The sequence below is a fragment of the Microcebus murinus genome, chromosome 22, assembly GCF_040939455.1.
Source record: "Microcebus murinus isolate Inina chromosome 22, M.murinus_Inina_mat1.0, whole genome shotgun sequence".
Lineage (NCBI taxonomy): Eukaryota > Metazoa > Chordata > Mammalia > Primates > Cheirogaleidae > Microcebus > Microcebus murinus.
The window spans coordinates 4,579,241-4,601,371 of NC_134125.1; the positions used below are offsets into that span (position 1 = coordinate 4,579,241).

General features: G+C 69.7%; 1 protein-coding gene across 19 annotated transcripts in view; it reads left to right on the top strand.

Moving 5' to 3' along the window:
• The window catches only part of NCOR2 (nuclear receptor corepressor 2), a 170,758-nt gene that overhangs the window by 138,895 nt on the left and 9,732 nt on the right, over nt 1-22,131 (top strand). For 9 of the 19 annotated variants that reach the window (XM_075996444.1, XM_075996449.1, XM_075996443.1 and 6 more), the window contains exons 22-41: nt 2,296-2,416; nt 3,147-3,318; nt 4,850-5,014; nt 5,841-5,980; nt 6,532-6,634; nt 6,860-6,964; nt 7,177-7,280; nt 9,781-9,931; nt 12,117-12,257; nt 12,413-12,499; nt 13,331-13,608; nt 14,214-14,568; nt 15,370-15,591; nt 16,129-16,380; nt 17,069-17,218; nt 17,336-17,702; nt 19,159-19,586; nt 20,549-20,698; nt 20,882-21,027; nt 21,418-21,596. In XM_075996444.1, coding sequence (XP_075852559.1) covers nt 2,296-2,416; nt 3,147-3,318; nt 4,850-5,014; nt 5,841-5,980; nt 6,532-6,634; nt 6,860-6,964; nt 7,177-7,280; nt 9,781-9,931; nt 12,117-12,257; nt 12,413-12,499; nt 13,331-13,608; nt 14,214-14,568; nt 15,370-15,591; nt 16,129-16,380; nt 17,069-17,218; nt 17,336-17,702; nt 19,159-19,586; nt 20,549-20,698; nt 20,882-21,027; nt 21,418-21,596 — 3,816 coding nt within the window. Of the gene's footprint in view, nt 1-2,295; nt 2,417-3,146; nt 3,319-4,849; nt 5,015-5,840; nt 5,981-6,531; nt 6,635-6,859; nt 6,965-7,176; nt 7,281-9,780; nt 9,932-12,116; nt 12,258-12,412; nt 12,500-13,330; nt 13,609-14,213; nt 14,569-15,369; nt 15,592-16,128; nt 16,381-17,068; nt 17,219-17,335; nt 17,712-19,158; nt 19,587-20,548; nt 20,699-20,881; nt 21,028-21,417; nt 21,597-22,131 lie in introns of all 19 variants that reach the window. The other 10 variants (XM_075996458.1, XM_075996462.1, XM_075996454.1 and 7 more) reach the window with 6 other exon arrangements.

The window sequence follows — 22,131 nt, forward strand, 5'->3', positions numbered from 1 at the left end:
TGGCCGTCCTCACCCACGAGGGCCTGCTGGGGTCAGGGGACTGCAGCACACTGTCACTCGCTGCCCCAGCCCCTGCTCCCACCTCTGTGCCCATCCCCGGCAGTCCGACTGTTCCTTCGCCCGGGAGGGGGGCCTGGGGAAATGGAGGCAGGAGAGGGCGCAGGGCCCTGCCTAGGAGGCCCCACTCAGATGGTCCGTGTGGGACACCGACACTCTGTTTCGTGTGTGTTGAAAGTTCACGTTTTGTGCCCCTGCGGAATCATAGCCACCTACACGGAAGTCTGAAAGTCTATATCTTAGCGTTTTTCTCACGCATACGTATAAAATATATGTTTTTGCCGGTAGCAGAAAGAATACAGTGGACACATGGAATCCTTTATGGCTAGCATCGGGATGTTGTTCCCTTTAGTGTCAGCTTCGTTAGGACAGATCCGTGTCCACACAGGTCGGTCTTGGTATAGTCAAGTGTGGCCATAGTGTCACAAAGCCATCACCCCGGAAAGGGACAGTGAACCGTGAGCGGTCACTCCTTATTTCTCCCCCGCCGGCCCCGGCACCCACCAGCGCACTGTCTGTCCCTGTAGCTTCGCCCGTTCTGGACGTTTCGTGGGGTGGGATTCCATGGCTCGTGGCCTTTTCTGTGTGGCTGGTGGCATGGTCCGTGGGTGCCGTGGCCTGCGTCCGTGTCTGGTCCCTTCCGGGAGAGAGCGGGAGACCACGTCCTGTGCGTCCGTCCCTCCGGGTTGCCACCTCAGCCACGTGGCCGGTTCTGCCGTGAGCTTGGTGTGTGGTTTTGCGTGGACGCGGGCTCCGTGTGTCGTGAGCGCACCAGGGCTGGGCAGGTGCGGTCGCAGGGGACCGTGCATTCGGCCTTGCGAGGAGCGGCCGGACGGCTCTGCGCCGTGCTGCAGCGTTCACTTTAAATTTCAGTTTGCAGAGGCGAGCGGTGGCAAGGGCCGAGGGGGAGTGAGGGGGGGGTGACGGGCGGGGGGTGACGGGCGGCCGGAGGAGTGGGTGGGGGTGCAGGCAGGCTGTGGCATCGCCGTGGGACAGTGGGACGGGTCAGGGCGCCCTGGCCTGCAGGTGGCGGGAGAGGAGGGCGGCAGCCAGAGCAGAGGCGCTGGGTCCGCGGAGAGCGCGGGGACAGGTGGGAGCTCGGGAGGGTTTTCTCTGCAGGAGTCAGGGTGACCTTGCTGTCTCGGCCTACCTGCGCCGCGGGCAGTTGCACCGGCGTCGCCGGCCTGTCTCCGCTCTGCCCGCTCGGCCAAGCGTGTGGCAGATGCGGGCAGGAGGCCGCTACCCGCGGGGCTGGCTTGTCACGTGCCCGGGCAGGAAGGAGACCGGATCTCCTTGTCGTTGGCCGTCCCGCCTGGGCAGCTGGGGCTCGGTGGCAGGGGCCACGTCCTGGTGGCCATCACGGCTCTTGCCTTGAGGCGGCGGCTGTGCCTTACGGTGTGTACGTGCACCAGCTCCCGTGGTCACTGTGCACTGCGGGGCTGTGCCTGCAGTCGCCACCTCGCCTCAGACCTGCCTCAGTCCTGCCGCCTGGCGGAGCTCCGGCCCACGCTGGGCCGCGTGGCCGCGCCTGCTCCGTGCCGGCGGGCGCAGGTGGCAGGAGGGAGGCGAGAGCGAGGGTTGAGGGCTCCTGGGCTGCAGCAGACCCTTTCCTGCTCTCGGAGTCCTTGCGCCAGAAGCGGGTTGTGGCAGGTGCCGTGCCCATGGCCAGTGTCCTGGGAATCCCGGAAGGCTTCCTGAAGGAGGTAGCACCCACCAAGCAGCTCAGGAGCCGCACCCCGGTCAGGCTCTGTCCCCGCGTAGTGCTCCGGCTCTGGGTCACAGCTGCAGACGGAAGGGCCGGCCCTGTCATCTCAGGGTGGGCGATGCGCCCTCTGCCCCATGCCAGGCCCCGGCCCACCTGTCCTCATCCCCCAGCGGGAGGTGAGCGGGAGAGGAGGGCCCGGCGCGCGGGGCAGCACCCACCGCCCGACAGTGGACTGGGCTCCACGCCGAGGCCCCGCCCCGGGCCCCTCGCATCTGGGCTCCTCCAGGTTTCCCTTGCCGGGGCTTTCGGGGGGTGTCTGGGTCCTGACCTCTGGGCCGGGGTTGGTCCCGGCCCTGCTGGGGCCTGCGTGGCCCAGGGCAGGAAGGGAGGGGCCCCTGCGCCCCGAATCTCGGCGGGTTCCTCGGGGAAGAGAGGCGGCGACCTGGCCGGGTGACCCTGGACAGCCGGCTCCCGGCGCCGTGGCTGAGGCTGGCGCGGCTGCAGGTGCCCAGCCTGACGCGTGTGCCCCGCAGGCTGCTGTCCCCGAGGCCCAGCCTCCTCACGCCCGCCGGAGACCCCAGGGCCAACACCTCCCCCCAGAAGCCGCTGGACCTGAAGCAGCTGAAGCAGCGGGCAGCCGCCATCCCCCCCATCGTGAGTGCCCACGCCGCGCCCCAAGGGGCCTCCCCGGCCTCGGCTTCCCGCTCACCGAGGCGGCCGCGCAGTGGGCACGCCTGCACCTGCGGCCAGCCCTGCGTCCCACTTCCCGGAGCCGTCCCCATGGAGACGAAACGGCACTGAGAGCCGGGGGTGGGGGTGGGCACCCCCTCCTGTGGCATCTTCAGAGCAGCAGCTCCTCCCGCACCCCCAGGGCCCCCCGAGCCCCCAGACCAGACGCTGGGCTGCGGGAGCAGTAGCCCCCACGCCGAGCTGTAGCAACTCCTTGGCCAGAGAAGGGGGGCCCCCCAGCTCCGATCCTGGGCCTGCTGGAGGATTCTCCTGGCCAGGCAGGCGGGTGGTCCTCTTGGGGGTAACCCCTCCAAGGAGGAGGGTCCACGGTCCCACAGGGGCTATAGAAGACCCTGAGCTGACCAGGCGAGGCTGTCACTTGGGGCTTTGAGTGCCGGGTGCAGGGGTGCCGGTCTGCCCGGCCAGCTCCCTGCTTCTCTGAGACCCAGAGGATTTGGGGTGCAGGGAAGGAGCCAGGCAGGCCGGGTTTGGAGATGGCCCCATGTGCTCGGTGCCGAGACCCACCTGTGACCTTGAGCACCTGGCTGGCTCCTTGGGGCCTCGGTTTCCAGGCTAGGCACATGCAGGTCTCTCCCTGACCTCTGTCACCTTCCGACGTTGTACACAGACACTCACTTCTCCCGGCTTCCCTCAGCAGGTCACCAAAGTCCACGAGCCCCCCCGGGAGGATGCAACTCCCCCTAAGCCGGCCCCCCCTGCCCCACCGCCAGCGCAGCACCTGCAGCCGGAAGGTGACGCCCCCCAGCAGCCCAGCAGCAGCCCCCGGGGCAAGAGCAGGAGCCCCGCGCCGCCCGCCGAGAAGGAGGGTAAGTGCCTGGGGAGGGGCCGATGGCAGGGACGGGGTGTCCGGGGTCTGGCGGGTGCTGCCGCCTCCAGCCTGCCGTGCAGGGTGGGCAGAGTGGCCGAGTGGACACGTTCAAAGTGCGGTGAACACCTGCGGAGGAGCCCGGCCGCGGTCTCCGGGCTGGCCCTGGGCCCACCGGCCTGGCCGGGCCTATGCTGTTTCCTGGACGTGCTCCCCGCGGGGCCAGCACACCTGGTGACAGGCACTGCGCGCCTCTCTCGCGCAGTCTGGTTCGCAGCCCAGCTGCCTTGGGACGCGCAGGGACCTGACACCCAGCGCCGCCTCTCTGGTCTCGGGAAGCAGGCCCGCCCGCCCGCCCGCCCTGGCTCCCGCACGCAGCGGCGCAGCCAGGCAGGTCCCAGGGGCTCCCCTGGGCCCGGCTGGAGGAACAGGTTGTCTCCGCAGGCTCTCGGCCGCCCGCCCGGCCTGGCCCAGCCCCAAGTTTCCCTTCCAGCGCGGCGGCCCTCCCCCGCCCGCCCCGCCCCAGCTCTCCAAAGCTGAGCCGCGGGAAGGAAGCAGCGGGGCCAGGCACGCTCAGGGCTGGGCGGCTGGGGGGGGGCAGGCGCACTCAGGGCTGGGGCTGGTTGAGACTTACTCCCTGCATCCGCGCCCCTCCTGCGGGCTGCCCACCTCGCCAGGGGCGTGGGTGCAGGGCAGGACTCCATCTCTGCCGGGAGATTAGAGACCACACGGCACACAGGCCTCTGCTTCCCGCCGCCATGACCCCGGCAGGCGTCACCAATTGATCTTAGCACTCACTCTCCTGCCGCACCCCACGGGCCTTCAGAACCTCCTTCATCTGGAGGTGGCCCGGAGGTGCCCTGCCTCCGTTCCTGCGCCAGCGGCCAGAGGGCCCTGCCATTCCCTACTTGTGCCGGTGCCCAGCCTCTTAGCCAGTTACCTGGCTACAGGGGAGGTTCAGAGCTCAGGTCGGATTTCGGCGTAGGGTGAGAAGCCAGCAGGAAGCGGCCCCGAAGGCAGCCCTGAGCCCCTTGCCGCGTCCGGGGCATGCCCGGGCTCCGGATCTAGGGCCGATCATTGCGCCCCTCTCGCGGGCAGCGCTGCTTGGCGGTTAGGGTCAAGGCCACGGCCCGTAGCCCGGGTTTGAAGCTCCCGTCTGCCACTCGTTCGCTGGAGCCTTTGACCAGGTGACTCAACCTCTCTAGGCCTCAGTTTCCCTGTCTGTGAAATGGGGACAGTCACAGCCAGCTCCTCGTGGGCACCGTGACAGCGCGTGAGTTAACATGCTTAGACACGCCTTGGCCCGTGGGGGCCCGGGGTGAGCCTCGAGTCTGCTTATTGTCGAGGTGTTCTTTGCAGCCACGTGGGGTTCACATCCTGACGTGGCCGAATGTCTGTTGCTGACCTTAGAGGAGCCCGTGATGTGTCCATGCCTCAGTTTCCCCTGACAGTGTGGGGGCGGGGGGGCGCGGTTCCAGCAGTGTCCGCCGGGGTGGCTGGGCGCGGCCTGACCTCCCGCCCCACGCCCTCAGCAGACAAGCCCGCGTTTTTCCCGGCCTTCACCGCCGACGCCCAGAAGCTGCCGGGGGAGCCGCCGTGCTGGGCCTCGGGCCTGCCCTTCCCGCTGCCCCCCCGCGAGGTGATCAAGGCCTCCCCGCACGCCCCGGACCCCTCCGCCTTCGCCTATGCGCCGCCTGGTGAGTGGCCGGCCAGCTTGGGCTCCCCCGGCTGTCAGGGCCAGCTGTCTGCACCGTCCGGGGCTTCGTGGGCGTGGCAGCGTCTCGGGGCCCAGAGGGCCAGCGGGAGGGCGGCCGGTCGCTGGAGCGGGAGGAGGGCGGCCTTTGAGTCTGGGAAAGGCGCAGGGTGGGGGCGGAAGTCGCGAGCAGTGGGAGCCCGGGGGTGCTGGAGCCGGCGAGGACCAGGCCGACCGGGGCGCTGGGGGTGGGCAGGTGTGGGAGAGCCGGGAGGGCGGGGTCTGCTGCGGTTCCCGGACGCCGGGACGCAGGTTTGGGGGCCGGGCCGCTGTAGGTCCTCCGTCCTGCTGGGCCTGGGGTCTGACGCAGCCACGATGCCAGCCGGGCCATCCCGGTCGTGCCCATCCTCACGGGCCAGGGGAGTCAGGAGAAGGGCGAGGAAAGGCATGGGGGCAGAGGGAACAGCACGTGCAAAGGTCCAGAGGCAGGGAAGAGCAGACGAGGCCCGATAACTGCAGCGGTTGGTGCCCAGTGAGCCAGGGGGACCCCGGGGCCAGGTCACGCACCTGACAGCCTTGTCGGGGGCCCACGCTCTATCCTGAGGGCAGTGGGAGCCATGGAAGGTTCACGGCAGGGGGAGGCGGGTGGGAACCTGCCGACTCCAAAGAGATCCCGTAGGTTCCCGGGAAGGGCTGTGGGACAAAGGGGGCACGGGGAGACCGGCCGGGGCGCAGGTGAGCAGGCAGGGCTCGGACTTGGGGCCGGGCGGGGGTACGACCGCTCTGGGCCCCCGCGATGGACAGATGGATGGACGGACGTGTGCCCGCAGGTCACCCGCTGCCCCTGGGCCTCCACGACGGCGCCCGGCCCGTGCTGCCGCGCCCACCCGCCATCTCCAACCCGCCACCCCTCATCTCCTCCGCCAAGCACCCCAGCGTCCTCGAGAGGCACGTGGGTGCCATCTCCCAGGTGAGGGAGGCCCTTCCCTGCCGGGGCCCGGTCTTCCCGTGCGCAGAGTGGGCCGCCGGGGCCCGCGAGGCCTGCGGGGGTGGGGAGGCCCGGCTCTGGGGCCTGAGCCGTGTCCACGAGGACCTTGCCCTTGGGCGGCCGCCCTGCGGGTTGTCGAGAGTACGGGCTCTGGAACCTGATGGTGAGGCCTCAGGCAGGTGACTTGACGTCGGCGTGCCTCAGTTTCCCCCTGCGAGGTGGGAGAGCAAGTGCAGCACAAAGGGCTTGGCAGGGTGGCCGGCACATGGCGGGTGCTGGCTCCAGCCATCTGCCCCTACACCCCTGACCTGCCACCGCAGACGCAGCAGGGGGCCGGGCAGCCACGAGCCCCCGACGGTGGTGGTCCCTCTCAAGGGCAGGGGACCCGGGCTCCGGAGAGGCGGTGACTTGTCTGTGTCACGGGCTGGACAGCAGGGCCAGACTCTGGCCTGCATGTCCCTGGGGGCCTCCCGGCCCGTGGCGGGGGGGCCGGGGGGCAGCGGGGAGGTGACCCCACCGCTCCACCCCTGCAGGGCATGTCGGTCCAGCTGCACGTCCCGTACTCGGAGCACGCCAAGGCCCCTGTGGGCCCCATCACCATGGGGCTGCCCCTGGCCATGGACCCCAAGAAGCTGGGTAAGGGTCCCGGGTGGCCCACCGTCCCAGTGGGGGTGGGTGAGGGACGTCTCGGCCCATGGGGCTCCGGGTGGCAGCTGGGAGGCCCCAGGGGTCCTGGCTGGAACGTGGGGGAGGGGCGGCACGTCACATCCCCTTGCAGCCCCTGTGTCAGGTCATGCCGGGCAGGGGCCTGACCTGTGTCCCTGCCTGGTGGCACGTGGCTCACCCCTCTCCGGTCCTCAGCACCCTTCAGCGGAGTGAAGCAGGAGCAGCTGTCACCCCGGGGCCAGGCCGGGCCGCCGGAGAGCCTGGGGGTGCCCACGGCCCAGGAGACGTCCGTGCTGAGAGGTGAGGCCCCTCTGCCCTGCCCCTGTCCCCCAGACGATCAAGGCGGGACCAGGACCCTTTGTCCAGTCTGGTGGGGAAGTGTCACCTGTCAGCAGTCGTCTCCTCCCCGTCGAGGGGCAGAGGGACCCTCTGCCTGAGCCAGACGTGTGGCCCCAGGTCTAGGCTCGGGGAAGGCCACGGACACGCCCGAGCCCCGTGTCTCTGTCTTGCAGGGACGGCTCTGGGCACGGTCCCTGGCGGGAGCATCACCAAAGGCACGCCCAGCACGCGGGCGCCGCCCGAGAGCCCCATCACCTACCGCGGCTCCATCACCCACGTAGGTGCCCGCGTCGCGGCGTGAGGGACGGGGGTGGGGGGGCCGGCCCGCCTCATGTCCCTCTGTCCTCGCCGCCCAGCCCCAGTAGGTGGGGTGGCCACTGGGGCGTAGCGGTCCGCGCCGTGGACGTTCGACTTGTCCGCGCTGAGTCAGGCTCCACTCGCCGGCCGGAAGTTGGGCAAGACGGTGGGCGGCGGGCGGCGGGCCCCGAGCGGGCGGCGGACCCTGAGCGGGCGGCGGGCCCCGAGCGGGCGGCGGGCACCGAGCGGGCGGCTTCAGAGCGTGGTGCGCTCGGCAGCGGGCAGGAGACCGTGGCTGAGCGTGCCTGGGCCAGGCAAGGAGGGGGAGACCTCTCGAGGAGGTGGCGTGTCAGCCGTGGCGGGGACAAATCCAGAGCAAGCGTGCAGGAATCCGGGGAACAGCATTCTGGGTCCAGGGAACTGCGTGTGCAAAGACTGAAAGGTGGCAGGGTTCCTGGCCTGTGGCCACGGAGCTGGTGAGGGCTGGACCCAGGGTTTCGTGGCCGCGTGTCTGGCACTAGAACGCCGCGGCAGAGAACGGAGAGCCCGCACACGCCCGCCCACACGCGTGTGTTAATGGCGGGACCTTGGGCAGCAGGGCCCTCCACGGTTTTGGCTGTTTTTGCCGCAAGGAGCTGCAGCTCCAGCCACGGCGGAGACCCTCCTTACTCCTTCCCTCCTCGCTCCTTCCCTCCTCGCTCCTTCCCTCCTCGCTCCTTCCCTCCTCGCTCCTTCCCTCCTCGCTCCTTCCCTCCTCGCTCCTTCCCTCCTCGCTCCTTCCCTCCTCGCTCCGTCTCTCTCTGAAATCTATGGATTTTGGAATCTCAGGCTTTCGAAGGCAGCGTGCTGTGTGCAGGGGACAAATGCCGGGGGCGCTTGGATGCCAGCCGGCTCTGCCACACGCTCAGGCACGGCAGGGGGCCGCCTGCCCTGCCTCGGTTTCCCTTTGATGGAAGTATCCCTAGGGGAGTCGTTCTCGTGACGTCATAGGGGTCAGAGGTCGACGTTGGAAGTTCCTGGGCGTCCCTCTGTCCCGGTCACGCCACGGCGGCAGCTGCCAAGGCACACAAGGTCGGCGAGCGCCAGGCTTCCCACGGCCTCGCTGGCAGGCCGTGGCGCGAGCGGCGCCGGCCCTCACCGAGGACAGGCACTCATTAACCGAGCGGCGGCGCAGGCAGGGCCCACGTGGCCCCCAGCCAGCGCGAGAGGCTCAAGGACGTACAGATCCCTGACCTTCCTGGGACTCCCCGCCCGCCGGGGTGGAGAGGTCACTGGGGCCGGCGCCAAGCGGCCACGGGCTTGTCCCCTGAGCGGACACTTGGCACACAGAAGCTTCCGTGCTTCTAGGAGTTTGTCCCGCATGTTCTTCCAAGGGCAGGGGCCACCTGCTGGGTTTCTGTCCTCCGTTGTTGCCTCGGAAGTTGGCACCTGTGTCATGTCGCAGCTTAAGACCATCGGGTCCCTGCGTGCTCGCCGGGAGAGCCCCTTCCTGTCGTCTGCCGTGCTACGCGGTGAGCCGCCGGGTTCCGCAGCTCAGACCCGGTTCTCACACGGACCAGGCGGCGACGGCCAGGAGACGCACACGTGGGTGCGCCGGCGGCACTCGGGCCTCCCTGGCAGAGCAGTGGATGCCGGAGTGGCCCCCTCGCTCAGCGCACGGTTGTGCGGGTTGTGCTGCGCGGTCGGTGCACGCGTGTTTTCAGACTCGCTCTCGGCTTGAACACCCCCGGCAGGGAGCTCACTCCCTGTAAGGCAGTGGGTCTCAGCTGGGGCCATGTTGCCCCAGATACCCAGGGAGATTCTGGCTGTCACAGCCCTGGGGGTGGAGCGGCACTCGGGGAGGCTGGGGGTCCCTCCAGAGCCCCCACGGTGCACACGGCAGCCCCCACGGTGCACACGGCAGCCCCCACGGTGCACACGGCAGCCCCGAGGCAAAGAACCATCTAGAGCCGGATGTCGACAGTGCCGAGGTTGAGAAACCCTGGGTTAGAACTAAAGTTTCTGGTGTCCTGCCTGGCCTGAGTCCTCGTCCTGGTTTTATGCAGCCAAAGTGCGCGACCTGTGGTGACAGGCGCAGCCCAGCAGCCGAGACCCCGCGGCCCCGCCCCTCGCTGTTGGCGGTGGGTCCCGAGGCTCTGGGAAGGCCACAGCCCGCAGCGGTGGGTGGTGGGAATGCAGCCCCAGGGCCACTGCCCGGGCCCCAACTCTGCCCCTCGCTAGCCAGGTGACCCTGGGTGAAGTCACCTGACCTCTCTGTGCCTTAGTTTCCCCATCTGAAATAGGCACGATGAACAGTACCTGCCTTAGGGCATCAAGGATGAAATGGGTTCGTCTGTGGAAAGTGCTCAGAGCGGTGTTCGTTAGGCAGTTGCGTCCTGGTGGGCTCCGTGCATGTGTGGGCACGTGTGTGCATGCGTGTGCACTGGGGGCCTGAGCGGTCCCCAGCCGCAGCCTCCCGGGTCTCGCTGCTCGCCCCGCAGGGCACTCCGGCCGACGTGCTGTACAAGGGCACCATCACCCGGATCGTTGGCGAGGACAGCCCCAGCCGCCTGGAGCGCGGCCGGGAGGACGGCCTGCCCAAGGGCCACGTCATCTACGAGGGCAAGAAGGGCCACGTCCTGTCCTACGAGGGTGAGTGGCCGGGCGTCCCGTGCGGGCGGCCGAGGGGCGTCGGTGGGCCGGGCGGGGGCTCTGGCACCCGGATGATGGGGCCCGGGAGGGAAGCCAGTCGTTGGTCACTCGAGTGGAGCCCGCCGCACGCTGGGGCACGGCAGGGGCGGAGGCAGACGGCGTCCCCGCCCTCGGGACGCGCACAGAGGTGTGGCGGGAAGGTGCAACGTTGGCCCCAGCCGGGACACCCGCCCACCCCGCTCGGCTCACGGGTGCGCGAGGCCACAGGCCCGGCGAGTCTGGAGTTGGTCAAGCGCGGGGCCGACGGTGAGTGGGGCGGGGAGGGTTGGTGCCCTTGGGAGACCGTCGGGGGCGCCCGCCCCTCCCGCGCCCAGGCAGCTGGGAGCTGAGACGGGGGTCCCCATTTTACAGACGAGAGTGGGGCACAGCCACGTCCAGTGGGCCTTCCGTGTGCCCGCTCTCCTGGCCGCGTGAGAGAGAGGAGCAGGCCGGGATCGGGCAGGAGGGTGTTTGGCCCATTGAGGAGGCTTCACGGGGAGGCCGGGCTGGGTGAGGCCAGGAAGCATAGGGGGTGACCTAGCCGTCCCTGCAGGCACGCAAGCCAGCAGCAGGCAACGGTGGGTCTTAGTGACCTCCCACCTCTGCCCAGTTCTTTATAATGTAGGGAACAGCCTCGCTAGGAGCATAGCAGGGAAACTGAGGCCCAGGGTGGAAGCCCAGGTTCACACCTCCAGGCCCTCAGCTCCGCACTTCAGACGAAGCCCACACACTCTCCCTGGCCACGGGGGGGTGACGGCGGAGTGACCCTCCCCCCGCCAGGCGCCGGCCCTGGTTCCAGGGAGGAAGGGGTTAAGGGAGTCGGGTGCTGGGAGAGTGGATTTCCTGGCAGCCCCAGCACCCAAGGGTGTGCAGATAAAAGCCGCTAATGGGCGCCCGCTCGGCACTGCCAGCTGTGGCCGAGACCGCCTGTCCTCCGGGGCATCGTCCCTCCCCCGCCGCCCTGTGCCGGGAAGCGGGGTTGGCGCCACGCGGCTGAGCGAGGGACCTTTCTGCTGCGGGGAGGGACCGTCCTGGGGACGGGCCAGCGGGTGTCCCCAGGCTGAGTGCCCTGGGTGTGGCCGGGAGCCGGGAGGGGCTCGGGGCCGGCAGTCGCCGCGTGGTGTCAGAGTCACTGGGTGGACTCGCGCGCTGGGGGCCGGGACCAGGGGCCGGGCCGTCAGGGGCTCCGCGTTCCAGTCGGGGCTATACCGCTCCTGCGCTCCGGGGCCGGTGGCCAGCGCGGGCAGCTGGCCAGGTGTGAGGCCACGGGGCGTGGCGAGGACCTCGGCCACCACCCCGCCATCCCGCGCACCTGCGCCGGCTGTCGGCCAGACTTGCGGTCTCCACTAGTGTCAGACGTCCCGGCGTGACCACCAGTGTCCACGCGGAGGGTTCAGGACAGCCACACGCACCTGCCAGTGCATGTCCTTCGGGGACCCCGCGATCCGAGGGTCACGGGCGGCAGCACGGAAGCCCGTGGGAGCGTGAGACACCAAGGGCGTGTCCGGGGTCCCCGAGCGTGTTTCTGACGCCCGAGCACTCCGCTGTGGGAGGAGACCCCCCAGGGGCCGCCCCTGCTGCCCAGCTGCTCTGGGCTCAGGCTGGCCAGGCGAGGCCACCTCTGCCCAGGAGACGCCTCCCGCCGACCCACACGCACCCGCCATGCGTGCTTGCGGGAGGGTGCACGCGTTTGCACACTTGCGTGCACATCAACACAGCTGGGCTCCTGTGACCGCACGTAGGCACACACAAAGCCGCGTACCGCCAGGCATGCCCTCGGGTGTGTGTGTGTGTGTGTGTGTGGACTTGCTCTGTGCTCGGTAGCCAGGTGCACCCACACACGCGTGCACACGCCCACAGTTGTACACGCATGGCCATGCTGACGCACATGCGTTCTCCCGCCTGCCGCAAGCGTCCACACTGTGGATGTGGCTTTGCCCACACACGCATGTTGTGTGTTGGTGCTGCGTGTCAGTGCCCGTGTGTGCACAGACGTGCACGCTCCCCGACAGAGCAGCCTGAGGGCTGGTGGTGGGGTGCGGCGCCCCGGCTCTCCCGCCCGGCGGGGCTCAGCGGCGGTGGCGGGGGTTGCCGTGGCCCCACGCAGAGCCCGCGCCCCTCACCGTGCGCCATGTCTGGTCCCCAGGTGGTGTGTCCGTGGCCCAGTGCGCCAAGGAGGACGGCAGGAGCAGCGCGGGGCCCGCCCACGAGACCGCGGCACCCAAGCGCACCTACGACATGATGGAGGGCCGCGTCGGCAGGGCCGTGTCCTCCGCCAGCATCGAAGGTGGGCGCCCGCGCTGCTCAGCGCCCGTGGGGGGCACTCGGGCCTGGGTTGCAGATGGGGAAACTGAGGCTGGGCTTCCCAGGCCCCATCCGGAGGCGGGTCGTGTCCCGCCTGCCCGGGGTCTGCTGGGCCTGACGCACCCACCCTCTCCCCAGGTCTCATGGGCCGTGCCATCCCGCCCGAGCGGCACAGCCCGCACCACCTCAAGGAGCAGCACCACATCCGCGGCTCCATCACGCAAGGTGTGCCCGCCCCGCGGCCTGGCACTCCCACGTGGGCGCCAGTCGAGCCAGGCGGGGCAGTTGGGGGTGGGCACAGAACCCCAGGACACTCCCACGTGGGCGCCAGTCGAGCCAGGCGGGGCGGTTGGGGGTGGGGACATGCCGGGGGGGTGGGCACGGAATCCCAGGACACTCCCACGTGGGCGCCAGTCGAGCCAGGCGGGGCGGTTGGGGGAGGACATGCCAGGGGGGGTGGGCACAGAACCCCAGGACACTCCCACGTGGGCGCCAGTCGAGCCAGGCGGGGCGGTTGGGGGAGGACATGCCAGGGGGGGTGGGCACAGAACCCCAGGACACTCCCACGTGGGCACCAGTCGAGCCAGGCAGGGTGGGGGGGACCCCAGGACACGGACACAGAAAGGCATGTGGCACGTGTGTGCGTGGCGACGTGGGTTTCAGAGCCGGGGTCCCTGCTCACTTGCAAACGAACAGGAAAAGCAAAGCCCCGCCTGTGGCCCGCGGGGCCGTCCGCGGAGCGAGCGCCGTAGCTGCGTGCTTGGCGCCGGCCCAGGTGCCGCGTGCGTTCTGTCCCGGGGACACGGCTGGCGGGAGGCCCAGGTCTTGTGTTTCTCGTCTGCCTTGTTCCTAGGCGGTTCGCGACTCCACAGCGGTTTCAGTTCGTGCTCTCGTTTTAGTATGCAGGGGCGCTGAGGCTCAGAGAGGTCAAGGCACAGGCTCAGAGTCACACAGCAAGCGAGGGTCTGAGCTCAGTCCAGCTCGGACACCCGCTGGCGTGGAGGCCCTGGCTCGGCAGGGGGGCCCCGAGGCTCACCGCCGTGCCCCCCCCCCCAGGGATCCCGCGGTCCTACGTGGAGGCCCAGGAGGACTACCTGCGCCGGGAGGCCAAGCTGCTGAAGCGGGAGGGCACGCCCCCGCCCCCGCCCCCGCGGGAGCTGGCCGAGGCCTACAAGGCGCTGGGCCCGCTGAAGCTGAAGCCGGCCCACGAGGGGCTGGTGGCCACGGTGAAGGAGGCGGGCCGCTCCATCCACGAGATCCCGCGCGAGGAGCTGCGCCGCACGCCTGAGCTGCCCCTGGCGCCGCGGCCGCTCAAGGAGGGCTCCATCACCCAGGTACGGCCGGCGGGCGGGCGCGGGCCACGGCCTCATCCAGCTGCACTCGGGGCCCTGTCAGGTTTGTGCCTGTGGTTCCCATTCTTCACGTAGGGAAACCGAGGCCCAGAGAGGCCTGGGTTTGGGCAGCTTGGCTGGGGCCACAGAAGGAAACGTGGCGATAAATAAGCCGGGCCGGGTGCTGCCGCGGACGCTGCGGAGTGGCTTGTTTGGCCTCTCGGAGATGCTCTGAGGGGGTCTTGTCCTGGCCCCATTTTATTGGCCGGTAAACTGGGGTTCAGAGAGGTTAAGTGACTTGCTCAGAGCCACGCAGCAGCAAGTAAATGGCAGCTTTGAAGCCCAGATCCGATATCCCTGAATCTGCAACCCCGTTGCCTTGGCGTCCACCTCTCCCGTTGGCAGACCCCCCCCCAGGCGCGCTGGCCTGGGGGGCTGGGGGAGGGGAGGTCCGCACCGTGGTGCACGGGGCTGGGCAGGGGACGGCCCCGAGGGCCGCTGTCCCTTCGCGGGAGCAGAGGTGACCGCCCGAGAGGGAGGAGGGGGAGCCCAGGGCGGCGCGGTGCGCCTGGGGTCCGGCCACGGCTGCAGCTCCCCCTCTGCCGCAGGGCACCCCGCTCAAGTTTGACGCCGGGGCGGCCCCCGCGGGCGCCAAGAAGCACGACGTGCGCTCCATCATCGGCAGCCCCGGCCGCGCCTTCCCCGCGACGCACCCGCTGGAGGTGCTGGCTGACGCCCGGGCGCTGGAGCGCGCCTGCTACGAGGAGACGCTGAAGGGCCGGCCGGGGGCCGCCGGCGCTGCGGGGGGCGCCATCGCACGCGGGGCCCCAGTCATCGTGCCCGAGCTGGGCAAGCCGCGCCAGAGCCCCCTGGCCTACGAGGACCATGCGGCGCCCTTCGCCGGCCACCTGCCCCGCGGCTCGCCCGTGACCACGCGGGAGCCCACACCGCGCCTGCAGGAGGGTGAGTGGCGCCCGCTCGGCGGCACCCCAAAACCCGCGGGCCCTGCCTCCAGCATGGGGCTCGCCCCCAAAGTCCCCACACCCCCGACTCCACACCCGGCACCTCCGCCCCCGACGTTCTCGCACCCCCGACTCCGCCCCCAACGTCCTCGCACCCCCGACTCCGCAACCGGCGCCCCCGACTCCACCCCCGACATTCTCACACCCCCGACTCCGTCCCCAACGTCCTCGCACCCCCGACTCCGCCCCCGGCGCCCCCCCCTGCACCCCCGACTCTGCCCCCGGCGCCCCCCCCCTGCACCCCCGACTCCGCCCCCGGCGCCCCACCTCCACACCCGACGTCCTCGCACCCCCAACTCCGCACCCGGCGTCCCCCGCAGCTCCGACTCCACATCCGGCGCCCCCCCTCCACCCCCGACTCCGCACCCGGCGCCCCACCTCCACCCCCCGACTCCGCACCCGGCGCCCCACCTCCACCCCCCAACTCCGCACCCGGCGCCCCCACTCCCACCTCCGCCCACACCTCCACCCCCGCTCTAATCCGCTCTGACCCTTCCGCCCAGCGGAGTCCCGTCACGCCCTTCCCCGCTCCGTCCTCCCGGCGGTAATGCGTGCTGAAAAGCCACGCAGCGGAAGGGAGAGTCAGTGACGGAGGAACGAACTAAGAGGCAAATTGAGGGAATGAACGAAGCGAATGAGTGAATGAGGAGCCCTGGTGCGTGGGGCCGTGCGGCCCTCCCGCAGACGGCCCGGGAAGCTGGCGGGTCGGAGGCCTGACGCCGTGCCCGGCCCGTCCCCACAGGCAGCCTCTCGTCCAGCAAGGCGTCCCAGGACCGGAAGCTGACATCCACGCCCCGGGAGGTCGCCAAGTCCCCGCACAGCGCCATGCCCGAGCACCACCCGCACCCCATCTCGCCCTACGAGCACCTGCTGCGGGGCGTGAGCGGCGTGGACCTGTACCGCGGCCACATCCCGCTGGCCTTCGACCCCACCTCCATTCCCCGCGGGATCCCGCTGGACGCAGGTGAGCGCCCTGGGCCCGCAGCGCTCTCCGCAGCGATCCGGGAAGTCACACGGGGGTCGGGGACCTCGTCGGGATCCGCCCACGGACGAGCAGGCGTCCACAGCGGGCGCCCCTGGACAGGGAAACGCAGGCCTGGAGACGGGGGACCCATCGATGCTGTCGTGACCGGTTTACGTTAGCGCAGAGCTTCTCTTAGCATTTTGAGGGACAGGCTGGGTTTTAAATATTTTCAGTGGATTTCTTTTTCTGCGGGACTTATCAGCGCTTTTAAAATCTTGAATCTGTCAAACGAGGTCTTGAGTGTGTGCGTTTCCCCAATGGACGTGATCTGAAAAGCTTCCTTGTACAAGGCTGTGTCCCCCAGGTGCGTCAGCACCCTGCGCTCAGGTGCCCTGTGTCTAGGAGCAGACTTCCCTGCCGCGGGGCCCTCCATTCTGATTTGCGGGCAGTGCTCTGGGGGGAGCACGTGTGCAGGGGAGGTCGTGGGGGGCAGACGTGGGGGCCACGGCCGGCCTCACGCCCGCCCCTCCCCCGCAGCTGCTGCCTATTACCTGCCGCGGCACCTGGCGCCCAACCCCACCTACCCGCACCTGTACCCGCCGTACCTCATCCGCGGCTACCCCGACACGGCGGCGCTGGAGAACCGGCAGACCATCATCAACGACTACATCACCTCGCAGCAGATGCACCACAACGCCGCCACCGCCATGGCCCAGCGCGCCGACATGCTGCGGGGCCTGTCGCCCCGCGAGTCCGCGCTGGCGCTCAACTACGCCGCCGGCCCTCGAGGTGGGTGGGCGCGCGGGGGCTGGGCCCTGTTCCCGGAGGACGCGCGCCCCGGAGCCCTCGCTGGGGTGGCTGGAGCCGGGGACCTCGCGGCTTTGCGTGAGCGCCCCGAGAGCACGCACAGACCTGCGTGTGGGGTCGTGCGCGCCGTGCGTGTGAAGTCGTGCGTGCACGTGGGCGCGTGCGGGTGCTGCCCGGCGCCTGGCAGCACGTAGCGGTGTGCAGGCGCCTGGGCGTGCTCTTGGGGTGCAGCGAACTTGGGGGTTTAAAAAAAAGATCAGAACGTGAGGCCGTCTGAGCTCCGGGTGGTTTGCCCCGTAAGCAGGTTGGGGCTGCTCTGCGTGTGCGTGTTCAGGGGACATCCCCCAGGACCCTTCCTCCCGGACGTCCTCCTGACGCGGCCGGGTCTGAGTCAGGGCCGGGTGGAAGAGCCAGAGTCACGCTAGAGTCGCGCTTGCGGGCCGCGAGCACTAAGCACAGGGCTGGGTCCATAGGGATCAGAGGCTCAAGGGCAGAGGGCCCGCGAAGGGGACAGGGAGCCAGCTGCAGGCACGGCCCCTCGGGCCGGGGGGCAGCAGGGAGGTGGGACCGAGAGGGCAGGCGCGTTCGGAAAGGGTCCTGGGCGCCGCGGGTCCTGCCTGGCCCGTCCTCCCCGCGGCTCACCCTGCGCCGCCCCGCCCCTCCCCCGCAGGCATCATCGACCTGTCCCAAGTGCCACACCTGCCCGTGCTGGTGCCGCCCACGCCGGGCACGCCGGCCACCGCCATGGACCGCCTCGCCTACCTCCCCACCGCGCCCCAGCCCTTCAGCAGCCGCCCCAGCAGCTCCCCGCTGTCCCCAGGTAGCGCGGCAGGCGGCGGGGGTGGGGGGGAGCGTGGGCAGGCGGAGGGGAGGCCCGAGGAGGAGGCCGGTCCCTCCCCGCCCCGGGCCTGACCGAGTCCCGCCCCGGGTTTCCCAGGAGGCCCCTCGCACCTGGCAAAGCCGACGCCCGCGTCCGAGCGCGAGCGCGAGCGGGAGAAGTCCATCCTCACGCCCACCGCCACGGTGGAGCACGCGCCCATCTGGAGACCCGGTAGGGCGTCGGGGGCCCCGCCCCGGGTCCTGGCGGCGCGTGAGGCCCGCCCCCCTGATGGCAGCCTGTTCTCAGGAACCGAGCCTAGCGGCGGGGGAGGGGGCAGCGGCCGCCCCGCCGCCCACGCGCACCAGCACTCGCCCGTGTCCCCCCGGACCCAGGACGCGCTCCAGCAACGGCCCAGCGTGCTGCACAACGCGGGCCTCAAGGGCGTCGTCACCTCTGTGGAGCCCGGCACGCCCACGGTGCTGAGGTGGGCCAGGTTGGCACGCCGGCGAGGGCAGGCGGGCGGGGGGTGGCGGGCTCACAAGTGAGAATCGTGGCCCGCCCGCGTGGACGGCAGGCCGTGGTCAGGTCAGAGGGACGGTAGCTGAGTGGGTGGGCAGGCGGGTGGATGGATGATGGGTGCGAGGGTGGGTGGCCAGGTTACATGGTGAGTGGATAGGTGGTGTGTGCTGGGGGTGGGTAGGTGTTTGGGTGTTGGGGTAGGCAGGTAGGTAGATGGGTGTTGGGGTGGGTGGGGGTTGGGTCGACAGGTTAGGCAGGTAGGTGGATGGGTGATGGACTAGGTAGTTGGGTCGATGGTATTGGGCTGATGAGTTAGGCAGGTAGGTCGGTGGGTGTCGGGTTAGACGGGAGGGGGATGGGTGGTGTGAGTGGGGATGGGAGCCTGGAGGCCCAGGTACAGGCGCAGGCTGGCATTTGGAGGATGAGTGGGCGGGAGGTGGCTTGGGGGGGACAGACTGACCGAGTGCCAGTAGGGGAGACTCTCTGGGTCCTCCCGACACCTAGCCAGGCTTGTGGGAAGAGGGTGGGTCCCTCCTGCCCGGGCAAAGTCCTGAGGTTCACTGAGGTAGGGTGACGCACCCCGAGGGCCGTGGGCAGAGCCGCTTCACGGGGGACGGGGGCTTCCCCAGGACCCCTCCCTGCCCTGGGACCCGTTTGTACGCATCTTACTCTCCCAAAGCGAAGTTTCCATCCGTAAGAGGATCCACGCCCCGTTTGCCTGCCGCAGATCACACCCCGTCACGACTCCAACTGCAAAAGCGCCGTCGTTCCCCGAAAGAGTGGGCTTCCTCCCCCGACTGTGCCCCCACTGGTTGGCGCGGGGCTGCCAGGCACTGGCGCGTGTGCGGGAACCTGTGGTTCCTCCACGCCTGTGGCGGCCGGTCGGGAAACACAATGGAGAAAACGAGCCCCTCCCGCTGGCCATGCTGGGGACGTCCCCGCGGGGGCAGGGCTGTAACTGCCCGCCGCTGCGCCTGCAGCTCCTGTGTGCCACTCCCCGCACCCCCAGGGACCCTTCGAGCACCCCGCCTGGGCGTGCTTGTCCTTCCCTCCCCAGGCCCCACTCGCTGCTTTGGAGCGGTTGCCGCTCTGGCGGGGGTCTGACGTGCGTGGTGCATTTGTACGTAGTCTGCCTTCTCAGCTAGACGGTGAGACCTGCCCGCTTCTGCATTCCCAGACTCCAGAACGGAGCCCGGCACCCGTTAGGTGCTCCAGAGAAAATCTTGCAGTGATGCAATGAATGAATGAATGAGTGGGTGGGTGGGGAAGCCATGCCACGCAGTCTCCTGCGGATCACGGTGTCGGGAGGGCTGCAGTGCCCTGGGAGCAGGAGGGAGTCGGGGGTTACCCTAGGGCCGTGGGGACTCGCAGAGGGTGATGGAGTGGCCCCGCCGCTGCCTGAGCCCCGTCTCTGCCCCCAGGTCCACCTCCACCTCCTCGCCCGTCCGCCCGGCCGCCACCTTCCCGCCCGCCACCCACTGCCCGCTGGGCAGCACGCTGGACGGGGTCTACCCCACGCTCATGGAGCCCGTCTTGCTGCCCAAGGACGCCTCCCGCGTCTCCCGGCCCGAGCGGACCCGCGGGGACGCCGGCCACGCCTTCCTCGCCAAGCCCCCCGCCCGCTCCGGGCTGGAGCCCGCCTCCTCCCCCAGCAAGGGCTGTGAACCCCGGCCCCTCGCGCCCCCCGGCTCCGGCCACTCGGCCATCGCCCGCGCCCCGGCCAAGAGCCTCGCGCCGCGCCACGCCAGCCCGGACCAGCCAGCGCTGCCCGCCTCGGCTTCCGACCCGCAGCGGGAAAAGACTCAGAGTAAACCCTTTTCCACCCCGGAGCTGGAGCTCCGGTCTCTGGGTAAGACCACCCTGACGGCAGCCGCCTTCATAGACGCGGTAATCACGCGTCAAATCGCTCGCGGTAACGGGGCGCGAGAAGGCGGCTCGCCGGCCAGCGGCTCCCCTCGAGATGGTAAGACCCCCGGCCCGCCGCCCGCCCCGTCTGCGGCCCAAAGACATTTCCAGATCTCTGCTTTTTACTTTTCCCCGTCTTTTTTTTGTTTTGTTTTGTTTTTTTTTTTTTTGTCGTTTTGGTGTTTCGTTTGGAAGCCGCCTCCGCCGATTTGCACACCCTGACGGCCCTCCCAGCGCCACCACGCCCGGACGGCGGCTCGTCCTTTGCACATCGTTGGTCACGATTTTCTTTTTCTTTTTTCCCTTTTTTTTTTTGTGTGTATGTTTTTGGATTTTCGCTTTTTTTCCTTTAATGAGTGGATCTGTGACCTTGGCCTGGACTGCATCTCCTCTCTGTGCCTGCATTCGGGGAGCCGGGGCGGGGCTGCGGAGGGCTCGGCTGCCTGCGTCTGCCAGCTGGGGAGCGGGGACGGTCTCCGTGGAGAGAGGCCCTGCAGGGGGGCCCAACTGGCATCCGCCCTCTCTCTGGGGAGTCTGGGGGTGCCCAGCCCCATGTGCCCCGGGAGTCCTCATGTCTACCCCCCACACGGCCCCAGCTCCTCGGTGTGGAACCAGGGACCGCGAGGCGTGGCCCAGGCCAGGCCCCTGGGACCTCGCCGCCCCGCCCCACCCCCCACCTTGCCCAGAAACGCCCCTGCTCAGCCCCACGGCTGAGTCTGTCCCTGTCTGTCCCTTTTCCATTGGGCTTTTGGCATCTGTCTGTCTCTGCGCCCAGCTCTGTCTGGGGCCCAGACCCGGCCCCCAGCTCGGGTTGATCCGATCCCGTGGGGCCCCGGGCGGGGTGGCGGGTGGCTTTGCCCCTAGGACCAAGGTCCTGCGGGCCTGATCCAGCCCCACCCATTGCAGGTTACCATGGCAGCAGCTACAGCCCCGACGGGGTGGAGCCCGTCAGCCCCGTGAGCTCGCCCAGCCTCAGCCACGACAGGGGGCTGCCCAAGCACCTGGAGGAGCTGGACAAGGGCCACCCTGAAGCGGAGCTGCGGCCCAAGCAGCCAGGTACCGCCCCGCCTGCCCAGCACTGTCCTGCCATGCAGACAGGGAAACCGAGGCACTGAGGGCTCAGGGGTCGGCCCCGGCCCTTGGCTCGGAGGGCCAGAGCCGGGACGTGAGGACGGCAGCCCCGGCCGGTAGACGCCTGTCGCCCAGCCCACCGCGCTGACCGGCTCGCTCTGCCCCCAGGCGCCGTGAAGCTGGGCAGCGAGGCCACGCACCTCCCCACCCTGCGGCCACTGCCCGAGAGCCAGCCCGCGTCCAGCCCGCTGCTGCAGACCGCCCCGGGGGTCAAAGGTCACCAGCGGGTGGTCACCCTGGCACAGCACATCAGTGTAACTACCCGCTCTCTGCCCCTCCTCGTCATGGGCCCGGGAGGGGAGGGGTCCCGCAGAGCTCCTCCGTCCTGGCTGGGTGGGTGCGATCGCCCTGCTGGTGGGCCGGGGGCACCTGTGAGCCACACCCGCAAGGGCGCCGGGCTGTCATGTGTCTAGGAGTCTTTGAAGTAACCCGGCCGGTTGTGTCCTGCTCACCGGGGGCTCCGGCCCCGCCCCCACGCACAGGGCCAGTGAGGCCCAGCGGGCAGGTCCAGAGTCGCTCGGGAAGCCCAGAACAGAGCCGGGTTCTGCCCCAAAGCCCAGCCCAGCCCCCGCCCCACCCAGAAGGCTCTGGCAGGGTGGCTGCCACCTGACCCCACGCCTCTCCCCGCGCGCCTTGGCCCGCAGGAGGTCATCACACAAGACTACACGCGGCACCACCCGCAGCAGCTGCCCCCGCACGGCCCCGCGCCCCTCTACTCCTTCCCCGGGGCCAGCTGCCCCGTCCTGGACCTGCGCCGCCCGCCCAGCGAGCTCTACCTCCCGCCCCCGGCCCGCGGCTCCCCCCACAGCGAAGCGGGCAAGAGGTGAGCGGGCGGGCGTCTCTCGCTGCTCGGCCTGGGGGGTGTGGGCACACACCTGCCTCGCACTGCGGGCCGGGCTGGAGCCACTGCACAGATGAGAAACTGAGGCTCGGAGGGTTGTGGGCAGCTTGCCCAAGTCATGCTCGGAGCGTGGCGGGCGCCCAGGTGAACACCTACATGTGTGAGCTCGCTGGACTCACAGCCACCCAGGCGGGGGCAGCACTGCCCCTATTTCGCAGATGGAGACACTGAGGCTGGAGAAGGGCGGTCACCAGCCTGCAGGGACGCAGGCAGTCAGTGGCAGAGCCGGGATTCGAGCTCGAGCTGTGTGGTGTGGAGAGCAGGCTTTCAATACTGCACACGTGTGCACCTACACCTGCACCCACTGCACCCGCACATGTACACGCATGCACCCACACATGCACCTGCTGCACCTGCACATGTATATGTGTGCACACACACCTGCACCCGCACATGTACATGCGTGCATCCACACATGCACCTGTTGCACCCACATCTGCACACTCTGTACCCACAC